Source organism: Struthio camelus, chromosome 31 (assembly GCF_040807025.1).
Source record: "Struthio camelus isolate bStrCam1 chromosome 31, bStrCam1.hap1, whole genome shotgun sequence".
In the NCBI taxonomy this organism is placed as follows: Eukaryota; Metazoa; Chordata; class Aves; order Struthioniformes; family Struthionidae; genus Struthio; species Struthio camelus.
Genome location: NC_090972.1, coordinates 4,841,496 through 4,864,188, shown reverse-complemented (window position 1 = coordinate 4,864,188; position 22,693 = coordinate 4,841,496). Strand labels below are relative to the sequence as shown.

Below are 22,693 nucleotides of genomic sequence, written 5' to 3'. Positions count from 1 at the left end.
TGCCCGGGGTGGGGAGGGGGATCCGCGCCGCAGGATGCCGGGGCCGGGGGGGGGGGGGAAATCCCTGCCGGCGTTGGGGGGGGAATCCCGCCGGGGGGGGGGTCTGCGTGGGGGGGTCCCCGGGCGGAGCCGCGCCCCCGGGGGAGGCAGGTCCCGGCGGGGCCGGAGGCTGCGCCGGGGCGGGGGGAGGCGCCGAGCCGGGCGCGCAGAGGCGGCGGCGGCGGCGCGGAGCGGAGCGGCGGCACCGGCAGCGGCAGCGGCACCAGGCGCCCGCCGGGCTCGTCGGGGCCATGCGGAGCCCGGTGCCGGGCAGAGCCGCCGCCGCCGCCGCGCAGCGCTGAGCAGCGGAGCGGAGCCGCCGGGATGGAGCCGCCGGGCGGCTCCGGGAAGAGCCTGGCGCTGCCGCTGCCGCTGCCGGTGCCGGTGCCGGTGGCCCGCGAGGGCCCGGCCACGCTGAAGGCGCCGCAGCACCTCTGGCGCCAGCCGCGCACCCCGATCCGCATCCGGCACCGCGGCTACTCGGAGAGCGGCGGCCGCCCGCCGCGGCCCATGCAGCGCGCCGACGCCCTGGACGGCAGCGGCCGGCCCGGCCTGCGCACCTCGCGCATGTCCTGGCCCTGCGCCCCGGCCCCCGGCAGGCGGTAGGTGCCAGCGGCCCCCCGGGCTCCCCCCGGCGTGCAGGGACCCCCCCGGCTTCCCCCGACGTGCAGGGACCCCCCCCCCGGCGTGCAGGGACACCCCCCGGCTTCCCCCGACGTGCAGGGACCCCCCCCCGGCGTGCAGGGACCCCCCTGGCTTCCCCCGGCGTGCAGGGACCCCCCCCCCGGCGTGCAGGGACCCCCCCGGCTCCCCCCGATGTGCAGGGACCCCCCCCCGGCGTGCAGGGACCCCCCCGGCTTCCCCCGACGTGCAGGGACCCCCCCCCCGGCGTGCAGGGACCCCCCCCCGGCGTGCAGGGACCCCCCCCCCCGGCGTGCAGGGACCCCCCCGGCTCCCCCCGACGTGCAGGGACCCCCCCCGGCGTGCAGGGACCCCCCCGGCTCCCCCTGACGTGCAGGGAACCCCCCCCCGGCGTGCAGGGACACCCCCCGGCTCCCCCCGACGTGCAGGGACCCCCCCCCGGCGTGCAGGGACCCCCCCGGCTCCCCCCGACGTGCAGGGACCCCCCCCCCCGGCGTGCAGGGACCCCCCCGGCTCCCCCCGATGTGCAGGGACCCCCCCCCGGCGTGCAGGGACCCCCCTGGCTTCCCCCGGCGTGCAGGGACCCCCCCCCCCGGCGTGCAGGGACCCCCCCGGCTTCCCCTGACGTGCAGGGACCCCCCCCCGGCGTGCAGGGACCCCCCCAGCTCCCCCCGATGTGCAGGGACCCCCCCCCCGGCGTGCAGGGACCCCCCCGGCTTCCCCCGACGTGCAGGGACCCCCCCCCCGACGTGCAGGGACCCCCCCCCCGGCGTGCAGGGACCCCCCCCCCCGACGTGCAGGGACCCCCCCCCCCGGCGTGCAGGGACCCCCCCGGCTCCCCCCGGTGTGCAGGGAACCCCCCCCGGCGTGCAGGGACCCCCCCAGCTCCCCCCGACATGCAGGGACCCCCCCCCCGGCGTGCAGGGACCCCCCCGGCTCCCCCCGGTGTGCAGGGAACCCCCCCCAGCGTGCAGGGAACCCCCCCCCGGCGTGCAGGGACCCCCCCGGCTCCCCCCGACGTGCAGGGACCCCCCCCCCCGGCGTGCAGGGACCCCCCCGGCTTCCCCCGACGTGCAGGGACCCCCCCCCCGGCTCCCCCCGGTGTGCAGGGACCCCCGGTCTCCCCCCAGCGTGCAGGGACCCCAGGGCTCCCCCTGATGTGCAGGGGCCCCCGGGCACCTCCCGACGTGCAGGTGTCCCCTGGCCGCCCCCCCGGGGCTCCCCGCAATGTGCAGGGGTCCTTGCGCTCCCCCTGATGTGCAGGGGCTCCCCCACTGCCCCCAGGCTCCCCCTGACCATGCACCCCGCTCCCCCCGCCTCGAGGGTCCCGACCCCGGCGCACGAGGTTTCCGGGAGAGCCGCCGAGGCAGCCGCCCGTCCCGCGCCGCCCCGGCTCCCGCGCCGAGGGCGAGGGGCTGCGTTCCCGCCGGCGGGCCGGGGCGACGGGCCGGGGCCGGCGCTCGACGCCGGGACCCTCCGGCACGGCCGGGATCAGGCTGTCGGCGGGGAGCGGGGTCGGGCAGCGCCGGCGGCGGCTGCGCGGGGGGACGGGCCCGGGTCGAGGAGCGCCGCCGTGTCCCCGCATCCCCCCCCCCCGGTCTCGGCACGTCCCCGGCGCTCCGGTCGGTCTGGTGCCAGGGAAGTTTGGCCTGAGCTTTCCGGGGAGGAAAAACAACCTGTCACTCGCTGCCTGGTGGCTGGTAGCAACAGGCGGGAGCGCGCGGCGCCCTGCTCGGCAGCGGCGCGGAGGGCGGACGCGGCACCCCGGCTCGCTTACGGGAGAGAATTTATGCCCGCAAAGCCCGGCAGATGGTTTGGACACATTCTTCCCTCCTGCTTTTTGCAAAGAAGGAGCGAGCCCCGCCGCGGCGCTGCCGGGTGCCCGGCCCGGGGACGCGAAGCAGCAATTACTGTGACGAGCGATTTCCCGTCTGGGCGCCGGGGGGGCCGGAGGGTGGCGGGGGACGAGGTCGCTCGGCACGGGCGGTGGGACGGGGCCGCAGGGGTCCCGGCACTCCGGCCCCCTTAGCCACCGGGGTGGGTGCAAGCGGGTGAAACGGGGGCTCGGCTGGATGGAAACGGCTGCTGGGAGATGCGGGGGGGAAGCGGTGGGATGGGAGGGGGCTCGAACAATGCCACCGGGATGCGGGGCAGAGCCCAAGCCGAGCCAGGGGCTTGGATGCGTGAGCCCCCCCATCCCCGTGGCAGGCCTGCGCGGTGGCGTCGAACAACCCGCCGGGTTCCCGCCGGGTTCCCGCCGGGTTCCCGCCGGGTTCCCGCCGGGTTCCCGCCGGGTTCCTGCCAGGTTCCCGCCGGGTTCCCACTGGGTTCCCGCCGGGTTCCTGCCAGGTTCCTGCCGGGTTCCCACCGGGTTCCTGCCAGGTTCCCACTGGGTTCCCGCCGGGTTCCTGCCGGGTTCCCACCGGGTTCCCGCGCCTCTCCGGCCCCCCGCGCCTCCCCGCTGCCGGGAAGCGCCGGCCGTGCGCGGTCCCAGGCGGTTCCCGACCCGCCGCCGGCACCGCCCGGCCTCCCTCCCGCTCTGTTTACGGGCCGAGCCGTTCCCTCGGCGGCTGGGTCCGGTGAGGCGGAACGCCGGGAGGGCGGCCGGCCGCTGTTTACCCCCAACACGGCCTCCGCGGGCGCCGCTCACCCCCGGCCCCCGATTTGTCCAGACGCGAAGCCGTCTTTGTGCCGGGCAAATTACGATAAGGAAAACCTCGCTCGCCCGGTGCCGGGAATTTTCCAGCTTTGTCCTTCCTGGAGAAACCCCCTCCGCCCCCGCACGGCGCTTATCGGCGGGCGGCGAGGCCGGCAATTAAAACGAGCTCGTTTGCGTTAGCTGCGTTGCGCCAGGGAGCCCGGACACCCGCAGGGATCCCGGCGGCCAGGACAACCCCGGGCGCCCGGCCGCGGCGGGATCCAGCCCTTCCCGATCCCTCCGGCTGCGGCGAGCCGCTGCGCTCGGACGGTCGCTGTAGCCTCCCTGCCCTCGCCGTAATTAATTCCTCCTGCTTAATTCGTTTCCTTTTAGGAAACAAGAGCAACAAAAAGGGATAAAATAAGCGGCGGTCTCGCGCCCCTTGGCCCGGCGGCGGGGCTGCTCGCCGCTCCTGAGCCGATAAAAGCCCCTCTGGCATTTATGACGTGCCGTAATCTTTTTCGAGCCCGATGAGTCACCTGCGTCCATTAAAAGTGATTCACATTTGTCTTAAGCTCCCGGATAATATCCAGTTTACTAGAAAATCCCGCGCCGGCGGGCGGGCTGCGCACATGCTGTCTGCTCGAAATAGCAGGCGGGCCGGGAGCGAGCGGCCGCGCTGCCTCGCCGCCCCTGGCTCCGCTCCGCTCGGCGGCGTTCCCGGGGGCCGCGGTGCCGCCCGCTCGGCCGGAGCGTCGCGGTCCTGCAGGGATCCCGCTGGCGCCCCGGCGCACGGCCCCCGGCCCTTGCGCTGCTGACCGGCCCCGGCCCCGGCCCCGTCTCTTCCCCATCCACATTCCCATCCCATCTCGGTCCCCATCCCCATCCCTGTCCCATCCCCAACCTGTCGCAGTCCCCATCTCCACCTCTTCCCATCCTCATCCCCATCCGCATCTCATCCTCATCCCCATCCTCGTCTCCATCCCCATCCTCATCCCCATCCGCATCTCGTCTCCATCCCCATCCCCGTCCCCATCCCCATCCCAATCTCTTCCCTGTCCCATCTCCGTCTCCATCCCCATCCCCATCCCCATCTCCAGCTCCAGCTCTTCCTCATCCCATCCCCATCCCATCCCCATCCTATCGCCATCTCTATCCCATCTCCATCATATCTCCATCTCCATCCCCATCCCATTCCCACCTCTCCCCCATCCCAATCCCCATCCCCATCCCATCTCCAACCTCACCTTCCTCTCATCCCCATCTCTTCCCCATCCCAATTCCCATCCCCGCTCCAAGCCGGAGCCTCCCCTCCCGCGCGGGGGCCTCGGGGTCCCTCGAGGCCGGGACCCTCCCGAGCCGGCCGCCATCCGGCAGCGAGGGCGGAGGAGCTCCCGGGAGCCCGGCCCGGCTCGCTGGCCGAACGGGCCGAGGGAGGCGAAGGTCGATCCAGCTCCGCCACCGCCTGCCTGGCGGGAGCGTTCCCGGCTCGGCCGCGCTCCGGCAACGCGGGGCCCCGGCGTGTTTAGTAAACACGGACACTTGGGCCCCAGCTGCGCCCGCCGCGGGAGGCCCTGGCGCCCGGCACGGTTCACCAGGCCCCCGAAACCCAGCAGCCGGGCCGGCACCGGGCTCCCCGCGCTCCCGCCGGCCGCCCGTCGTGCGAGGAAACCCGGGAGCTGCCGCTCGGCCCCCCCAGGGTGTCCCGTCTGCAGAGCCGCCCGCCGGCTGCCGGCCCGTCTCGGGCAGCAGGGTCGCGTCCGGCGGGATCGCGCTCTGCAGGATCATGTCCCGTGGGCTTGTGTCCCATGGGATCGCGCCCTGCAGGATCGTGTCCTGCATGCAGGATTGTGTCCCATTGGATTGCATCCTGCAGGATTGCATCCCATGGGATCACATCCTGCAGGATTGCATCCCACAGGATAGTGTTCTTCATGCAGGATTGTGTCCTGTTGGTTGCGTCCTGCAGGATCACGTCCCATGGGCTTGTGTCCCACGGGATCGCGTCCTGCTGCTGGTGTCCCACCGGATCAATCCCGTGGGCTCGCGTCCTGCAGGATTGCATCCCACGGGATCGCGTCCTGCTGCTGGTGTCCCACCGGATCAATCCCGTGGGCTCGCGTCCTGCAGGATTGCATCCCACGGGATCGCGTCCTGCTGCTGGTGTCCCACCGGATCTGTCCCGTGGGCTCGCGTCCTGCAGGATTGCATCCCACGGGATCGCGTCCTGCTGCTGGTGTCCCACCGGATCAATCCCGTGGGCTCGCGTCCTGCAGGATTGCATCCCACGGGATCGCGTCCTGCTGCTGGTGTCCCACCGGATCAATCCCGTGGGCTCGCGTCCTGCAGGATTGCATCCCACAGGATCGCGTCCTGCTGCTGGTGTCCCACCGGATCAATCCCGTGGGCTCGCATCCTGCAGGATTGCATCCCACGGGATCGCGTCCTGTTGCTGGTGTCCCACCGGATCTGTCCCGCGGGCGCACGGCCTCGTGTCCCAGGTGCTTGCAGCCTGGCTGGCAGCACGGATGGTGGGACGGGGCCCGGCCCAGCCGTTCCCATTCCCGGCGATTTGGAAGCGCCGCTGGGCAGGGAGGTGGGAAGGGGCCGAGCCCCCGCGGACCCCCACCCGCCTGCGCCGTTTTCTTGGCGTTTCCCGGGGTTTCATTCCCAAACTGCTGCTCCGGACGCTCAGGATAAACAGACACCGAAGTAAACAGTCAGGGAGGCGGCTGCGGCGCAGCTGCTCCGTCCGGCGCCAGCCTGCCGGGGACGCCGGGGTCCCCCAGCCCTGCCGTCAGCAGGCTTCGTCGGGGGGCCCAGGCGTCCGGGCTCCCGGCCCCGGGGCATCCCGGGGCGCTTCCAGCCCGGCGGCCGCGGCCTTGCGGGGAGCGCGGGCGGGCGCCAGGCCCCACAGCCGCCCCCCGTCCCAGCCGGCGGCTGCAGCTCCGAAGCCATGAAATGACCAGAATAAAAGGCAGGGGAAAAACCTCCCTCCCTCCCTCCGGAGATCGGTTGTTGCTAAATTTACTGGCTGGTGAGTCACCCTCGGGCTGCCCGCGCGCCCCCCCGGCCGCGCATCCTTGGTGCACCCCAGCCCTGGGCGCCGGGGGGCCGGGGTGCTCCGGGGTCCCCGACTGGTGCCAGGGCCGGAGCCGGTGCCGGTGCTGGAGCTGGTGCTGGAGCTGGAGCCGGAGCCGGTGCTGGAGCCGGTGCTGGAGCTGGTGCCAGTGCTGGAGCCGGTGCTGGTGCCGGAGCCAGTGCTGGAGCCGGTACTGGAGCTGGTGCCGGTGCTGGAGCCGGTGCCAGTGCTAGAGCTGGTGCTGGAGCTGGAGCCGGTGCTGGAGCTGGTGCCGGTGCCGGTACTGGAGCTGGTGCCGGTGCTGGAGCTGGTGCCGGTGCTGGAGCTGGTGCTGGAGCCGGTGCTGGTGCCGGAGCCGGTGCTGGTGCCGGAGCCGGTGCTGGAGCCGGTACTGGAGCTGGTGCCGGTGCTGGAGCCGGTGCCAGTGCTGGAGCTGGTGCTGGAGCCGGTGCTGGTGCCGGAGCCAGTGCTGGAGCCGGTACTGGAGCTGGTGCTGGAGCTGGAGCCGGTGCTGGTGCTGGAGCCGGTGCTGGTGTCAGTGCCGGTGCTGGAGCTGGAGCTGGTGCCGGTGCTGGAGCCGGTGCCAGTGCTGGAGCTGGTGCTGGAGCCAATGCTGGTGCCGGTGCTGGAGCCAGTGCCGGTGCTGGAACTGGTGCTGGTGCCAGAGCTGGTGCTGGTGCTGGAGCCGGTGCTGGTGCTGGAACTGGTGCTGGTGCCGGTGCTGGAGCTGGTGCCGGTGCTGGAGCCAGTGCTGGAGCCAGTGCTGGTGCTGGGCTTGGGGAGGGCGGCTCCGGGAGGCACTGGCCGGACCTGCTCCGGCAGCCGCGGGGGTCCGGCTCGCCATGCCGCAGGGAGGGGGGCACAGGGCATGGGGACACGATGGGGGGGTCCCAGCCGGGCCCGGCTGCAGCCCCCCTGCAGGGTCTCCAGCAGGAGCGGGGGTCCCAGGTGCCAGGTGTGCGGGCAGTGGGGACCCCTGGGCTGGGTGCAGGGACCCCTGGGCAGGTCTCTGGGACCCCCAGGCTGGGTGCAGGGACCCCCGGGTAGCTCTCTGGGACCCCCCGGCAGGTCTCCGGGACCCCCGGGTAGAGCACAGGGACCCCCAGGCAGGTCTCTAGGACCCCCAGTTTGGCAGCAAGGACCCCCAGGCAGGTCTCCGGGACCCCCAGGCTGGGTGCAGGGACCCCCAGGCAGGTCTCCGGGACCCCCAGGCAGGTCTCTGGGACCCCCAGGCAGGTCTCCGGGACCCCCAGGCTGGGTGCAGGGACCCCCAGGCAGGTCTCCGGGACCCCCAGGCAGGTCTCTGGGACCCCCAGGCAGGTCTCCGGGACCCCCAGGCTGGGTGCAGGGACCCCCAGGCTGGGTGCAGGGACCCCCAAGCAGGTCTCCGGGACCCCCAGGCTGGGTGCAGGGACCCCCAGGCAGGTCTCTGGGACCCCCAGGCAGGTCTCTGGGACCCCCAGGCTGGGTGCAGGGACCCCCGGGCAGGTCTGTGCACCCCTCAGACTCGTCTCCGGGACCCCCGGGCCGCTCTCTGCGCCCCCCGGGCCGCCCGCACCCGGCGGACAGCGGCTCCCTGCGGCGGCCCCCCCCCCCGCGCCGGCAGCGGGCAGCGCTCCCCGGCAGGGCCCAGGCGTCCGGGCCTCCACCCCGCCCTCGGCGCGGGACGCACTTTCACCCCCTTCCCCGCCGGCGGGCCCAGGCGTCCGGGCGCTGCCGCTCGCCGCCGACGGGCCCAGGCGTCCGGGCGCTGCCGACGGGGCGAGGGCCGGGCCGGGCCGGGGGTCGCGCGGGGGCCGAGCCGGAGGCGCCATGGCCCGGGAGCGCCGGGGGCTGAGCCTGCCCCGCATCCCCGAGCGGCGCCGCTGCCCCGCGCCCGACGACGAGGCCTTCCTGCCCGGCCCCCCCGACGGCTGCCCCGGCCCCCCCGGCGGCCGCCCCCCCGCCTCGCCCCCCCTCCCGCAGCGCCTCCGCCGCAGCATCCAGGAGCGGCGCCGCCGCCCGCCGGCCAGGTGAGGGCCCCCCGCCCCCGCCCCGGGGCCCCGGCGTCCCGGCTCCCCCCCCCAACCCGTGCCAGCCCGCGAGGGGCCCCGGCGTCCCGGCTCCCCCCCCCAACCCGTGCCAGCCCGCGAGGGGCCCCGGCGTCCCGGCTCCCCCCCCCAACCCGTGCCAGCCCGCGAGGGGCCCGGGCGTCCTGGCTCCCCTCCCTCCAACCCGTGCCAGCCCGCGAGGGGCCCCGGCGTCCCGGCTCCCCCCCCCCCCCAACCCGTGCCAGCCCGCGAGGGGCCCCGGCGTCCCGGCTCCCCCCCCCCCCAACCCGTGCCAGCCCGCGAGGGGCCCCGGCGTCCTGGTCCGCCCCCCCGCACCCGGCGGCACAGCCCGGGGAGGGGCTGGACCGGCTCCTGGGGAGCGCAGGCATCCGGCCCCTCCTCCCCCCCGGGGGGCCCCGGCGTCCGGCCCCCCCCCAGGGAGCCCCGGCGTCCGGCCCCCCCGCGGCCCCGGGGAGCCCCTCGCCCGGCTGCATCACAGGGCGGCCTGGGGGGGGGGGGGGAGGAGCGGGACGCCCCGTCGGGGGGGGGGCTCTGCCGGGGGCGGCGGGGGGCCCGGACGCCTGGGCCCGCCGCCAGCCCCGGGGCTGCGGTTAAGGGCCGGGGGGGTCCGTGCTGGCGGGGCCGCGCGTAACCCAGGGCCACCCCGAGGCTGCTGCGAGCGCCCCGGGCGCCGTTTCCGGGGTGTCCGCGGGCCGCGGCCTCGCCGCCCGGCGCAGGAAGCCGGGCCCGGCGCCCATGGAGGCGCGGGGCAGAGGGCGCCCGGGCGGCCCCCGAGCCCCCGGGCCGGCCGAGCGGCCGCGGCGGCCGGCCAGGCGAGGCCCGCGCCGCGGCGGATCGGGGCGCCGGCCGCTCGCCCCCTTCCCGGCGCCTCGCTTTCCCCCTCGCCGCCGCCGAGGGACCCCCGCGCCCTGCCCGCTCCCCTCCCGCCCGGCCCGGGTTTGGGTGGGGTGGGGGGGCTGGTTTTGGGGGCGACCCTGCAATAACAGAAGGGCTGGGCAGCCTCGGGTGGGGGGGGGGCCGGACGCCTGGGCCCCTCCCCGACTGCAGGAGGAAGTGGAGAGCGGCGGTTGGAGCGGGCGGAAGGGACGCGGGGACCCCCCCACCCGCCGGCGCCAGCTGCAGGGGGCCCCGGGGGGCGAGGGCAGCCCTGGGGGGCCGGCACCTGCAGGCCCCCCAGTATGGGGGGTCCCGGGGATCGCGGTCCCTGGGGTCTCGGTACTGGGGGGCCCAGTGGGTCCCAGTATGGGGGCTCCCGGGGATCGCGGTCCCTGGGGTCTTGGTACTGGGGGGCCCAGTGGGTCCCAGTATGGGGGCTCCCGGGGATCGTGATCCCTGGGGTCTCGGTACTGGGGGGCCCAGTGGGTCCCAGTATGGGGGCTCCCGGGGATCGCGGTCCCTGGGGTCTCGGTACTGGGGGCCCAGTGGGTCCCAGTATGGGGGCTCCCGGGGATCACGATCCCTGGTGTCTCGGTACTGGGGGGCCCAGTGGGTCCCAGTATGGGGGCTCCCGGGGATCGTGATCCCTGGGGTCTCGGTACTGGGGGGCCCAGTGGGTCCCAGTATGGGGGCTCCTGGGGATCGCGGTCCCTGGGGTCTCGGTACTGGGGGGCCCAGTGGGTCCCAGTATGGGGGCTCCCGGGGATCGTGATCCCTGGTGTCTCGGTACTGGGGGGCCCAGTGGGTCCCAGTATGGGGGCTCCCGGGGATCGCGGTCCCTGGGGTCTCGGTACTGGGGGGCCCAGTGGGTCCCAGTATGGGGTCTCGGTACTGGGGGGCCCAGTGGGTCCCAGTATGGGGGCTCCCGGGGATCGCGGTCCCTGGGGTCTCGGTACTGGGGGGCCCAGTGGGTCCCGGATGGGGGGTCCTGGGGGTCGTGGTTTCCGGGGCACCGGGAGGGGGGATGGGGCAGAGGGCAGCCCGGCTGGGTGACGCGGAGCCGTCCCGGTGCGGGGACGCGGGCACAACCCCGATGCCGACCCCGACCCGGCCGCTCCGGCTGCCCGGCAAGGGGTCCCGGCGAGGGGTCCCGAGCAGGCGGCTGTATTTACACGCTGCCGCCTGGCACGGGGCCGTCACGTCCCAGTGCTGCACCAGCCCGGCCGCGGGGCCGGGAGTGGGGCCGGCTCTGCCCAGAGCGATGTGCGCGTGGAGCCCCCCGTGCCCGGAGCGATGTGTGCGTGGAGCCCCCCGTGCGCGGAGCGATGTGTGCGAGGAGCCCCGCGTGCAGGGAGCCCCGTGTGCGTGGACGCACGCATGCGGGGAGCCACGTGTACACGGAGCGCCGCGTGCCCGGAGCCATGCATAATGCGTGCACGGACCCACGTGTGCCTGGAGCCCCGTGTGTGCAGAGCCCCATGTGCAGAGCCCTGTGTGCATGGAGCCACATGTGCTCAGAGCCCCGTGTGCCCAGTGCCCCCCGTGTGCAGAGCCCTGTGTGCACGGAGCGACATGTGCTCAGAGCCCTGCGTGTGCAGAGCCCTGTGTGCGTGGAGCCCCGTGTGCCTGGAGCCCCATGAGCCCGGTGCCCCACGTGTGCAGAGCCCCGTGTGCATGGAGCCACATGTGCACGGAGCCCCACGTGCCCAGAGCCCTGCATGCCCGGAGCAATGTGTGCAGAGCCCCCGTGTGCCTGGAGCCCCGTGTGCCCGGAGCGATGTGTGCGTGGAGCCCCGTGTGCAAGGAGCAATGTGTGCAAGGAGCCCCGCGTGCAGGGAGCCCCGCGTGCAGGGAGCCCCGTGTGCGTGCACGCACGCATGCGGGGAGCCACGTGTACACGGAGCGCCGCGTGCCCGGAGCCATGCATAATGCGTGCACGGACCCACGTGTGCCTGGAGCCCCGTGTGTGCAGAGCCCCATGTGCAGAGCCCTGTGTGCATGGAGCCACATGTGCTCAGAGCCCCGTGTGCCCAGTGCCCCCCGTGTGCAGAGCCCTGTGTGCACGGAGCGACATGTGCTCAGAGCCCTGCGTGTGCAGAGCCCTGTGTGCGTGGAGCCCCGTGTGCCTGGAGCCCCATGAGCCCGGTGCCCCACATGTGCAGAGCCCCGTGTGCATGGAGCCACATGTGCACGGAGCCACATGTGCTCAGAGCCCTGCGTGTGCAGAGCCCCCGTGTGCCTGGAGCCCCGTGTGCCTGGTGCCCCACGTGTGCAGAGCCCTGTGTGCATGGAGCCACACGTGCCCAGAGCCCTGCGTGCCCGGAGCAATGTGTGCAGAGCCCCCGTGTGCCTGGAGCCCCGTGTGCCTGGAGCCCTGTGTGCCCGGAGCGATGTGTGCGTGGAGCCCCGTGTGCAAGGAGCAATGTGTGCGAGGAGCCCCGCGTGCAGGGAGCCCCGCGTGCTGGGAGCCCCGCGTGCAGGGAGCCGCGTGTGCGTGCACGCACGCATGCGGGGAGCCACGTGTACACGGAGCGCCGCGTGCCCGGAGCCATGCACAATCCGTGCACGGACTGACGTGTGCAGAGCCCCGTGTGCCCGGAGCAATGTGTCCCTGTGCCACGCGTGCAGGGAGCCCCGCGTGCACAGACCCCCGCGTGCACAGACCCCCGCGTGCACGGACCCCCGCGTGCACAGACCCCCGCGTGCACGGACCCCCGCGTGCGCGCGGCCTCCAGGGCGCCGCGGCGTGCGGGCCGCGTGGGCGCACGGCCCCGGGCCCGGGCGCCGGGCTCCCGCCTCACCCCCCCTTCCCTCCCCGGCAGCTTCGAGGCGGAGAATGGCGGGTGGGCCGGCCGGAGCCCGCAGGAGGCGCAGGGCAGCCCGGGGCTGGTGCTGCACCCGCAGGGCCAGCGCCGCGAGTCCTTCCTCTACCGCTCCGACAGCGACTACGACGTCTCGCCCAAGAGCGTGTCCCGCAACTCCTCCGTCGCCAGCGAGGCGTGAGCCCGACCCCCGGCACCCCCAGGACCCCCGTCTCCAGCCCTCCCAGGCACCCCTGGGCACCCCAAGGACCCCCTAGACCCCCAGGACCCCCGTCTCCAGCCCTCCCGGGCACCCCTGGGCACCCCAAGGACCCCCTAGACCCCCAGGACCCCCGTCTCCAGCCCTCCCGGGCACCCCTGGGCACCCCAAGGACCCCCTAGACCCCCAGGACCCCTGTCTCCAGCCCTCCCGGGCACCCCTGGGCACCCCAAGGACCCCCAGACCCCCAGGCCCCCCTCTCCAGCCCTCCCAGGCACCCCTGGGCACCCCAAGGACCCCCTAGACGCCCAGGCACCCCCAGGACCCCCGTCTCCAGCCCTCCCAGGCACCCCTGGGCACCCCAAGGACCCCCAGACCCCCAGGCCCCCCTCTCCAGCCCTCCCAGGCACCCCTGGGCACCCCAAGGACCCCCTAGACCCCCAGGACCCCCGTCTCCAGCCCTCCTGGGCACCCCTGGGCACCCCAAGGACCCCCTAGATCCCCCCGGCACCCCCATCTCCAGCCCTCCCAGGCACCCCTGGGCACCCCTGGACCCCCTAGACCCCCGGGCATCCCCGGGACCCCTGTCTCCAGCCCTCCTGGGCACCCCTGGGCACCCCAAGGACCCCCTAGACCCCCGGGCATCCCCGGGACCCCCATCTTCAGCCATCCCAGGCACCTCTGGGCACCCCAAGGACCCCTAGCCCTCCTGGGCGCCTCCAGGGACCCCCGTCTCCAGCCTTCCTGGGCACCCCAAGGACCCCCCAGACGCCCTGGTAGCTGCAGGACCCCCATCTCCAGCCTTCCCAGGCACCCCCTGGCACCCCAGGGAGCCCCCCAGACCCCAGGCACCCCCCAGGCACCCCCATATCTCCCTGGGTGCCCAGGACCCTGCCGTACACCATGGTACCCCACCCCATACTCACCCCCAGGACCCCCTGCGACCCCCCCCAGCACCCCCCAGACCCCCTTGGGCACCCCTAGGACCCCCCACGCTGCAGGCGAGTCCCCCCAGCCCCCCGTGGCGCCGTGGGACACGACCTCCCCCTCCATCCCCAGTGTGTGTGTTGGGGGGGGGGGGGACGGGCAGGGAAGGGGCCCAAGCGTCCGGGCCTGCTGCGCTGACCCCCGTCTCTCTTCCAGCCATACCGAAGACCTGATAGTCACCCCGTTCGCCCAGGTAGGGCCGGGGCCGGGGCCGGGCGGTCCGTGGGGCAGGGGCCCCCGGCGCTGACCCCCGCCGCCCTCTGCCCCAGGTGCTGGCGAGTCTGCGCAGCGTCCGGAGCAACTTCTCCATCCTGGCCAATGTGCCGACCCCCCCGTCCAGCAGGTGAGCGCGGCCGGCCCGGCGCGGGGGTCCCGGCCCCGGCGCGGGGGTCCAGCTGTAGCGTGGGGGTCCCAGTCCCGGCCCCGGCGCGGGGGCCTGGCTGCAGCATGGGGGTCCCAGCCCCACTGCAGGGTCCCAGCCCCATCAGGGGGTCCCGGCGGCGGCGAGCCGCCCCTCAGCCCCCTCTGCCCCACAGGCGGTCGCCCCTGGGCTCCCAGCCCCCCGTCTGCAAGGCCACGCTCTCAGGTAACAGGGGCTCCCCGGGGGGAGTCGCAGTGGTTGGGGGGGGCAGTTAAAACGGGTTGTGGCTGGTGTGTGCCCATTGTGTCCTGGTGGGGGAACTGAGGCACGGCCCCCCCCCCCCAGCTGCCATGGACGCCGTCCTGCAGCCTCCACCCCCAGGGCCCCCAGTCCTGTCCCACAGGGACCCTGCAGCCCCCCATCTCCATGGGGCCTCTATGGCCCCCCATCCCCATCCCAACGAGGTCCCCATGGCCCCCCGTCCCCATCCCCATGGGATCCGCATGGACCCCCATCTCCATGGGGTCTCTATGGCCCCCCGTCCCCATCCCAACGAGGTCCCCATGGCCCCCCGTCCCCATCCCCATGGGATCCTCATGGACCCCCATCTCCATGGGGTCTCTATGGCCCCCCGTCCCCATCCCTGTGCAGTCCCCGTGGCCCCCTGTCCCCATCCCCATGGGGTCCCTGCAGCCCCCCAGCCCTGTCCGCATGAGGTCCCCATGGTCCCCTGTCCCCATCCCTGTGCGGTCCCCATGGCCCCCTGTCCCCATGGGACCGCATAGCCCCCTGTCCCCATCCCAGTGCAGTCCCCATGGTCCCCTGTCCCCATGGGACCCCATGGCCCCTCGTCCCCATCCCCGCGGCCCCCCATCCCCGCAGCATCCCTGCAGCCCCCATCCCCATGGGGTCCCCGTGGCCCCCCTTCCCCATCCCCGCAGGGTCCCCGGGGGGTCCCGGCGGGGTCCCCGGGGCTGGTGGCCGCAGGCTGCCGCTCGCCCTCCGGCAGAGGAGACCTACCAGCAGCTGGCCCAGGAGACGCTGGAGGAGCTCGACTGGTGCCTGGACCAGCTGGAGACCATCCAGACCCACCGCTCCGTCAGCGAGATGGCCTCCAACAAGGTGCGGGGACGGGGACGGGACCCCAGCTCCAGCAGGGCGCCGGTGGTGCTGGTTGTGTCATCAGTGCCCGTGCTTACGGCAAGGGTTGTGTTGGTGCCACCGGTTGTGTCGTGGCGGCAGGTGTGTCATTGGTGCCAGCGGTGCCGGTTGTGTCGGTGGTATCAGCTGTGTTGGTGGTATCGGTGGTGCTGGTTCTGTCGGTGGTATTGGTGGTGCCGGTTGTGTCAGTGGTATCGGTGGTACTGGCGGTGCCAGTGGTGATGTGACAGCGGTTGTTGGGGGTATAGGCTGTGTCAGCGGTACCGGCGGTGTCGGTGGTGGCATGACAGCGGTTGTGTCGGGGGTATGGGCTGTGTCAGCGGTACCGGCGGTGTCGGTGGTGGCATGACAGCGGTTGTGTCGGGGGTATGGGCTGTGTCAGCGGTACCAGCGGTGTCGGTGGTGGCATGACAGCGGTTGTGTCGGGGGTATGGGCTGTGTCAGCGGTACCAGCGGTGTCGGTGGTGGCATGACAGCGGTTGTGTCGGGGGTATGGGCTGTGTCAGCGGTACCAGCGGTATCGGTGGTGGCATGACAGTGGTTGTGTCGGGGGTATGGGCTGTCGGTGGTACCGGTGGTGACCTGTGGAGGTCCCAGCCCCATGGCGGGGTGACCCATGGGGGTCCCAGCCCCACTGCAGGGTGACCCGAGGGGTGTCCCAGCCCCAGTGCGGGGTGACCCGTGGGGGTCCCAGGCGTCCGGCCCCCCCAGCATGAAACCGGCTCCCTCTGCCCCGTCCTCTGCCAGCCCCCTCTTTGCCACCAGGACGCCTGGGTCCTCCTGGCCCGCCCGGACGCCTGGGTCCCTCGGGTGGAGGGGGGTGCGGGGGGGAGGGCTGGGGCCGGCCCCGGCCCTCCGTGCCCCCCCCCCGGCGCTGCGGCGGGGCGGGGGCCGCGGCCGCTGCCCGCGACGTGGGCAGGAGGCAGGGCCGGAGGAGGAGCGAGGCCCGGCGCCCCGCAGCCCCGCGCAGGCGTGCGGCCCCCGCCGCCCCGCTCGGCCCTCCGCCGCCCTCCGCGTCCCCGCCGGGCGCTGCGCGGCCCCCGCCGCCCCCCACCTCCCCTGCCTCCCGCTGCGTCCTCCCGCTGCGTCCTCCCGCTGCGTCCTCCCGCGTCCTCCTGCGTCCATTTGCAGCCCTTTGCATCCCCCCTGCATCTCCCTGCAACCTCCTGCACCCCCCCTCGCATCCCCCCCTTGCACCCCCTCCTTGCGCCCCCTCCTTGCACCCCCTTGTACCCCCCTTGCACTGCCCCTTGCATCCCTCTTGCATCCCTCCTTGCACCCCCCTTGCATCCCCCCCCTTGCATCCCCTCCTTGCACCCCCTTTGCATCCCCCCTTGCACCCCCTTTTGCATCCCCTTGCACCCCCCCTTTGCACCCCCCTTGCACCCCCTGCAGCTCTTCGCCCCCCACCCCCAGCACCGCGGCCCCACTCGGAGCCCCCCCTGACCGCTGCCGGGCGCCCATGGGTGCCGGGGGCTCCCACTGATCCCTGGGACCGCCGCGCTGGGGAGGGGGGACCGCGTCCCCCAGGCCCGGTGCCGGGGGACGATGTGAGGGGTCCCCCCGTCCCGGGCGCAGCGCTGGGGGGGCGGGTGGGGGCCCTGCGCGCCCCCCCCTGGCTCCCGCCATGCCAAGGGCCCCCCCGCACCGGGCCGGCACCCCCGGGCGCTAGCCCCCCGTGCTCCGGCGGGAGCGGGCCGCGGGCGGGGGGGGCCCCGCCGGCACCGCCACCCCCCCCCGGCCCCCGGGGGCCCCCAGCAGCCTCGGGGCAGCAGCGGGGCCGGCCGGTGGCCGCCCGCGGCCGGCGCCGCCGCCGAGCCTGGAAAATGCCCTTGGTGGATTTCTTCTGCGAGACGTGCGCCAAGCCCTGGCTGGTGGGCTGGTGGGACCAGGTAAGGGGCCGCGGCCGGCGGGGGGGCTCGACCCACCTCCCCCCACCCCCCCCGGGTCCCGGCGGCCCCCCGCGAGCCCCCGGCGCGGGGGCCGGACCCGCTCCCGGCACGCGGGCTGTGCGCGCGGTGCGTGTGCGTGCACACGCGTGTCCGGGGGGGGGGGTCGGTCCCGCAGTGGGGCGCGTGCCCCCACCCCGGCTGTCCCCCCACTACCCCGGTTGTCCTCTCCGGTGTGGGGGACCACGGGCCGGATCCCCCCCCCCCCGCAGCCTTGCGTGGGCCGTCGCATCCGTCGTCACCGTACCGGGGGGGGAGATGGGGGGGCTGCCTCCTGCCGGGCCCCACTTTGGGGGCAGAGACCCCACAACCTGGCAGCAGAGACCTGACAGACTCATCTCAAGGGGGGAGGGCACTGAGCACTCGATGGGGGGGTTGAGTGTGTGTGTGGGGAGACCCCCCATGTGGGCCAGGCGGGATTAACCCCCCCCCAAAGCCCTGGGCAGGGACCGCGATGGGGCAGTTGCTACGGAGACTGCGGCTGCCATGGCGATGGGGCGGCAGGCCCTGATTGGCTGTCGGGAGGGATGCGGGGATGCTCCCCCTGCCCAACCCTGGTTGTGGGGCAGGGGGGGCGGGGAGTAAATGGGGAGCCGGTCCGGGGGGGGGGGCCAACTCTGCCCCTCACCCCCGAGGAGCCCCCGGCCCAGTGTGTGTGTGTGGGGGGGCAGACTGGCCCCTCTCGGGTGGGTCTGGGGATTCCCGCCGGCGGGGGCAGCCCGGACGCCTGGGTCCCCACAACCGGCCCCCCCCACCCCATGCTGCAGAGGGGTCCGGCAGGTTGGAGCAGGGAGGGGCAGCCCGGATTCCTGGGTCCCATGGGGTGCAGGGGGGGCACCCCCGGCCCCGCTCGAGGCAGGGGCCCCCCGGGGGGAGGCCGAGCCCCCCGGGTGCAGCCGCTCCCGGGCCAGCGGCCGGCGCTGCCGAGGGATGAGTCACCGCGGGCGCCGGGGGGGGAGGGGGGGGGCAGCATCCGGGACCCGCTCAAGGACAGCCAGGACTCGGGAGCGGGGGCGCTGCGGGACGGGCTCTGCTCGCCCCCTCCCCAGGCGGCTGTGCCCGGACTCCTGGGTCCCTCGGCATCCCGGGGGGGGGGTCAGGGGAGCCCAGAGCCCTGCGTTGTCCCCAGACTGGGGACCAGTCCTTGTGGCTGGGCCTTTTCCCTGTCCAACCCCCCCAGTTCCCCCAGTGTCCCTTTCCCAGTGCTCCCAGTGGGGACGTACTGGGGGGGGTCCTCGGTGCACGCAGAGCTTCTCCCTGGGGTGACGCCATGCCAACCCCGTCCCCAGGGCTGGCACACGCGGGGGGGGGGGGCGGGACCCCCCCCATTCCTGCCCCATAGGAGCCCCCTCCCCATGACCGCCTGCCCGGACCCCCCTGCCTCGCTGGCCGCCCCCGAGCCGTGGGGCTGGCGGGACCCCAGTGCCATGGGGCAGATGCTGGGGGGCACGGGTGCCCCGAAACGCGGCTGGGGGCGCCCCCCCGGAACAGCCCCCGCCCCGCGGCGCCCGCCCGCCCTCACCCCCCGCCTGCCCCACAGTTCAAGAGGATGCTGAACCGGGAGCTGACCCACCTCTCCGAGATGAGCCGCTCCGGGAACCAGGTCTCCGAGTACATCTCCAGCACCTTCCTCGGTGAGCGCCGGCCCGGACGCCTGGGTCCCCTCCCGGACGCCTGGGTCCCCTCCCCGGGACCCAGACCGCTGGGTCCTGCCCGGCCCTGACCGTGCCCATGCCGCCGCCCCAGACAAGCAGAACGAGGTGGAGATCCCGTCCCCGACCCAGAAGGACCGCGAGAAGAAGAAGCAGCAGCAGCAGCCCATGTGCCAGATCAGCGGCGTGAAGAAGCTCACGCACAGCTCCAGCCTCGGCCACGCCAGCGTCCCTCGCTTCGGGGTCAAAACCGACCAGGAGGAGCTGCTCGGCAAGGTGGGGGGCCGGGGCGGCGGGGGGGCCGGGGCGGCGGTGGGGACCGGCCCGTGCCCACGCCGTCCCCTGCCCGCAGGAGCTCGACAGCCTCAACAAGTGGGGCCTGAACATCTTCCGCGTCTCCGAATACTCCAACAACCGCTCGCTCAGCTGCATCATGTACACGATATTCCAGGTACGGCCCCAGCCCCGGGCGCCTGGGCCCTCTGAGGGAGCCGTGGGGGGTTGATGGGCTGGAGCGGGGGGCCGGGACCCCCTCCGCCCCGTGCGGGCGCTGAGCTGGGTCCGTGCCGCTGGGCAGGAGCGGGAGCTGGTGAAAACCTTCAAGATCCCGGTGGACACGCTGTTGACCTACACCCTCACGCTGGAGGACCACTACCACGCCGACGTGGCCTACCACAACAGCCTGCACGCCGCCGACGTCATGCAGTCCACGCACGTCCTGCTGTCCACGCCGGCCCTTGACGTGAGCCGAGGGGGGCCGGGACCCCCCACCCCACCCCAGCCCACGGCTCTGGCGCCGGCTCTCCCCTGGCCCCGCGTATTGGTCCCTCTGGGGTGCTCTGCAGAGGTGGTCTCCGTCCAGGGGTCCCCCGGGTGCCGGAGTCCTCCCGATGCCGAGGTGCCCGGCTGTGAGGAGCCCGGGATGCTGGGACCCTGATGTGCCGGAGCCCTCGGAGGCTGAGGTTCCCAGATGTTTCTGTCCCCAGATGCCCGGCTCCCCAGATGTTCAGGTCCTGAGATGCCGGGGTTCCCAGATGTTGGGGCCCCTGGCTGTGGGGTCCAGGGTCCCCAGATGTTTGGCTCCCAGACACCAAGACCTTGAAATACCTCAGCCCTCTGGGGCCAAGGAGCCCAGATGTTTGGATCTGGGGTCCCCAGATGGTGGGATCCTGACACACTGCGGGCCTCTGGCGCTGAGGTTCCCAGCTGTTGGGGTCCCCAGGAGCTAGGATCCAGAAATGCCAGCGTTCCCAGATGTTCAGGGCCTGAGATATTGGGGTCACTAGATGTTGGCGTCCCCTTAGGCTGGGCTGCCCAGGGTGCAGGTTCCACAGTGCCAGGATCACCAGATTTGGGGTGCCTGGATGTTGGGGTTGATGGAGGCTGGAGTCCCCAGATGTTCACGCCCCCAGATGCACGGCTCCTGAAATGCCAAGGGGCTCCTCAGATGCCAAGGACCCCAGATGTCTGGCTCCCAAAATGCTGGGGTCCCCAAATCTCCTGGATGCTGGGGTCCCCAGCTGTTCGGGTCCCCCGATATTTGGGGTCCCTGATGGTGGGGTCCTGGGATGTTGGGCCTAGGGAGGCTGCGGTCCCCGGCTGTTCAGGTCCCCAGATGTTGGGGTCCCCAGATGCCGGGTCCCCTGGCTGGGCGCTGCTCGGAGTGGCGGCGGGCAGCGGCGGGGGTCTTGCGCCGGCCCACACTGCAATGGCCAAGCGCGCACGCCGTGTCCCGCAGGCCGTCTTCACCGACCTGGAGATCCTGGCGGCCCTCTTCGCGGCGGCCATCCACGACGTGGACCACCCCGGCGTCTCCAACCAGTTCCTCATCAACACCAGTGAGTGGGGCTGGGCTGGGGAGCCGCGGGGGGCACCCGCGGGCCCCCACCCTGCGTTGCGCGTGCACGCGTGCCGCCTTGCACACCCGGCCCTCACCGGCGCCCGCCTGCCTCCCGCCCAGACTCGGAGCTGGCCCTGATGTACAACGACGAGTCGGTGCTGGAGAACCACCACTTGGCCGTGGGCTTCAAGCTGCTGCAGGAGGAGAACTGCGACATCTTCCAGAACCTGAGCAAGCGCCAGCGCCAGACCCTCCGCAAGATGGTCATCGACATGGTAGGGCCCCGCCGCCCCCGGGGATGCCCCTTGGCTGGCGGCGGTGGGAGGGGGACGCACACACGTTGCCTCCTCTCCCCTCCTTGCCCCCCCCCCCCAGGTCCTGGCCACGGACATGTCCAAGCACATGAGCCTCTTGGCCGACCTCAAGACCATGGTGGAGACCAAGAAGGTGACGAGCTCCGGGGTGCTGCTGCTGGACAACTACACGGACAGGATACAGGTGGGGAAGGGGGTTTGGAGGGGGGGGGGGGGGCACGGCGGCCGCGGCGGTGGGCCGCTGACCGTCCGTCCGTCCGTCCCCCCCGGCGCAGGTGCTGCGTAACATGGTGCACTGCGCCGACCTGAGCAACCCCACCAAGCCGCTGGAGCTGTACCGGCAGTGGACGGACCGCATCATGGAGGAGTTCTTCCGGCAGGGCGACAAGGAGCGCGAGCGGGGCATGGAGATCAGCCCCATGTGCGACAAGCACACCGCCTCCGTGGAGAAGTCCCAGGTAGGGGGCCGGCGCTCGGGCGGTTGGGGCTGGGGGCTGGACCCCCCCACCCAGCCCACACACGTCCCGCCGCCCCGCAGGTGGGCTTCATCGACTACATCGTGCACCCGCTGTGGGAGACCTGGGCCGACCTGGTGCACCCGGACGCCCAGGACATCCTGGACGCGCTGGAGGACAACCGGGACTGGTACCACGGCATGATCCCGCAGAGCCCCTCGCCGCCCCCCGAGGCCGCCCGCCGCCCCCCGCCCGGCCCCCACCGCTTCCGCTTCGACCTGGCGCTGGAGGAGGAGGGCGAGAGCCCCGGCGCGGCCCCCCGGCCGCCCCCCCCCGGCGGGCGCCCGGAGGACGAGGAGGAGGAGGAGGAGGAAGGGCAGAACGGACTCACACGGGACATCGGGGCCGGGGAGTGGTGACCTGACCTCCCCCCCGGAGGTTGGGGGTTTTTTTGGGGGGGGGGGGGGAGAGGAAGGACTGACTCCCCCCTCCGCCGCCACCACCTCCCCCCCCCTCTGCCAGCAGAACTCAGATTTATTTTATTTTATTTTTATTTTATTTTAATTTTATTGGGTTTTATTTGGGAGGGGGTGGGACAGGGGGCAGAGAGGGGATTTTTATTGCATTTTTTTAAAAAAAAAGAACTTCAAAAGACAAAAAAGAGGATGACCCCCCCCATTCTCCCCCTCCCCCCAAGAAAACAAGTAAATGTATAAAACCAGGAAAAATAACAGCCCAGGAAGGGAGCCCAGGTGGCGGGGGGGGGGGAGCTTTGCCCCCTCCCCAACCCGGTTTTTCACCCAAAGCCATTTCTCCAGGGCGAGGCGTTTCAGCCGGGGGGGGTGGGGGGGAACGGGACAGTTTTGGGCTGTTTTTGGGTGCAAAGCCCCTGGGGGGGGGTGTCTGTGCTGCTGGGGGGGGGGCTGGACACCGGGGCCCCCCCGAAGTCTTCCGCTTCCCCCCCCCCCGCTTTGCTGCAGACGTGGCAATATGGGGGGGGTGGCCTTATGCCCCCCCAGTGCGGCTGGGGGTCACCCCCTTGGGGACCCCCCCCATGGCTGCCTGGGTACCCCCCCAGTGCAGTGTCGTGGGGGGGGGTCCCGCCATCCCCAATAGAGGTGAAGCAATAACACGGTGCCCCCCCCCAGCCCTGCCGCCTCTGAGCTCAGTACTGTAGCATTGGGGTCCTGCGTGGGGCCCGGCCGGGCCGGGGGGGGGGACGCAGCGGGCGCCCTGGCTTTGGGGGGGGGCAGGCCGGGGCGCGGGGGGGGCAGGGGGGGGTCACGCAGAGCTTTTATTTTTGTACGCGTTTGGGGCGATTCTGTACATACTGTGAATAGCTGGGCCGGGCCCGTGGGCGGGGGGCGCGGGGCCCCCCCCCTACCCCCCCGGCCATCCGCGGGGTCTCGCGCCCTCCCCGCACCGGGGGGGGGGTTGTTGGTTGTTTTTTTTTTTTTTCCCCTTCTTCTCTCTGTTTCCCGAAGCGCCGGCTGCCGGCCGAGAGCCCCCAATAAACCCGGAGAAGGGACCGAGCCTGGGGGTCTCTGTGGGGGGGGGCACAACTGGAGGCTGGGGGGGGGTCCCAGAAGTGGGGATGGCCCCGGGGGGGGGAGTCCCAGAGGCTG

The 22,693-nt window shown here is 73.4% G+C and overlaps 1 protein-coding gene across 3 annotated transcripts; it reads left to right on the top strand.

Moving 5' to 3' along the window:
• The first annotated feature begins 428 nt into the window (after window positions 1–428).
• PDE4A (phosphodiesterase 4A) lies at window positions 429–22,520 on the top strand. 3 transcript variants are annotated; one of them, XM_068922911.1, is made up of 15 exons: window positions 429–641; window positions 12,151–12,327; window positions 13,493–13,529; window positions 13,606–13,679; window positions 13,873–13,922; window positions 14,707–14,819; window positions 18,348–18,441; window positions 18,554–18,735; window positions 18,812–18,910; window positions 19,037–19,201; window positions 20,198–20,297; window positions 20,420–20,574; window positions 20,675–20,797; window positions 20,889–21,071; window positions 21,152–22,520. In XM_068922911.1, exons 1-15 carry the CDS (start codon window positions 550–552, stop codon window positions 21,485–21,487), a joined length of 1,980 nt encoding a protein of 659 aa, XP_068779012.1. In that variant the 5' UTR covers window positions 429–549; the 3' UTR covers window positions 21,488–22,520. The 3 variants fall into 3 exon arrangements, with proteins under 3 accessions (XP_068779012.1, XP_068779011.1, XP_068779013.1); XM_068922910.1 differs by lacking the exon at window positions 429–641 and adding an exon at window positions 8,179–8,413; XM_068922912.1 differs by lacking the exon at window positions 429–641 and adding an exon at window positions 8,283–8,413 and having other exon boundaries at window positions 14,639–14,819; window positions 21,152–22,515.
• The last annotated feature ends 173 nt before the right edge of the window (window positions 22,521–22,693 follow it).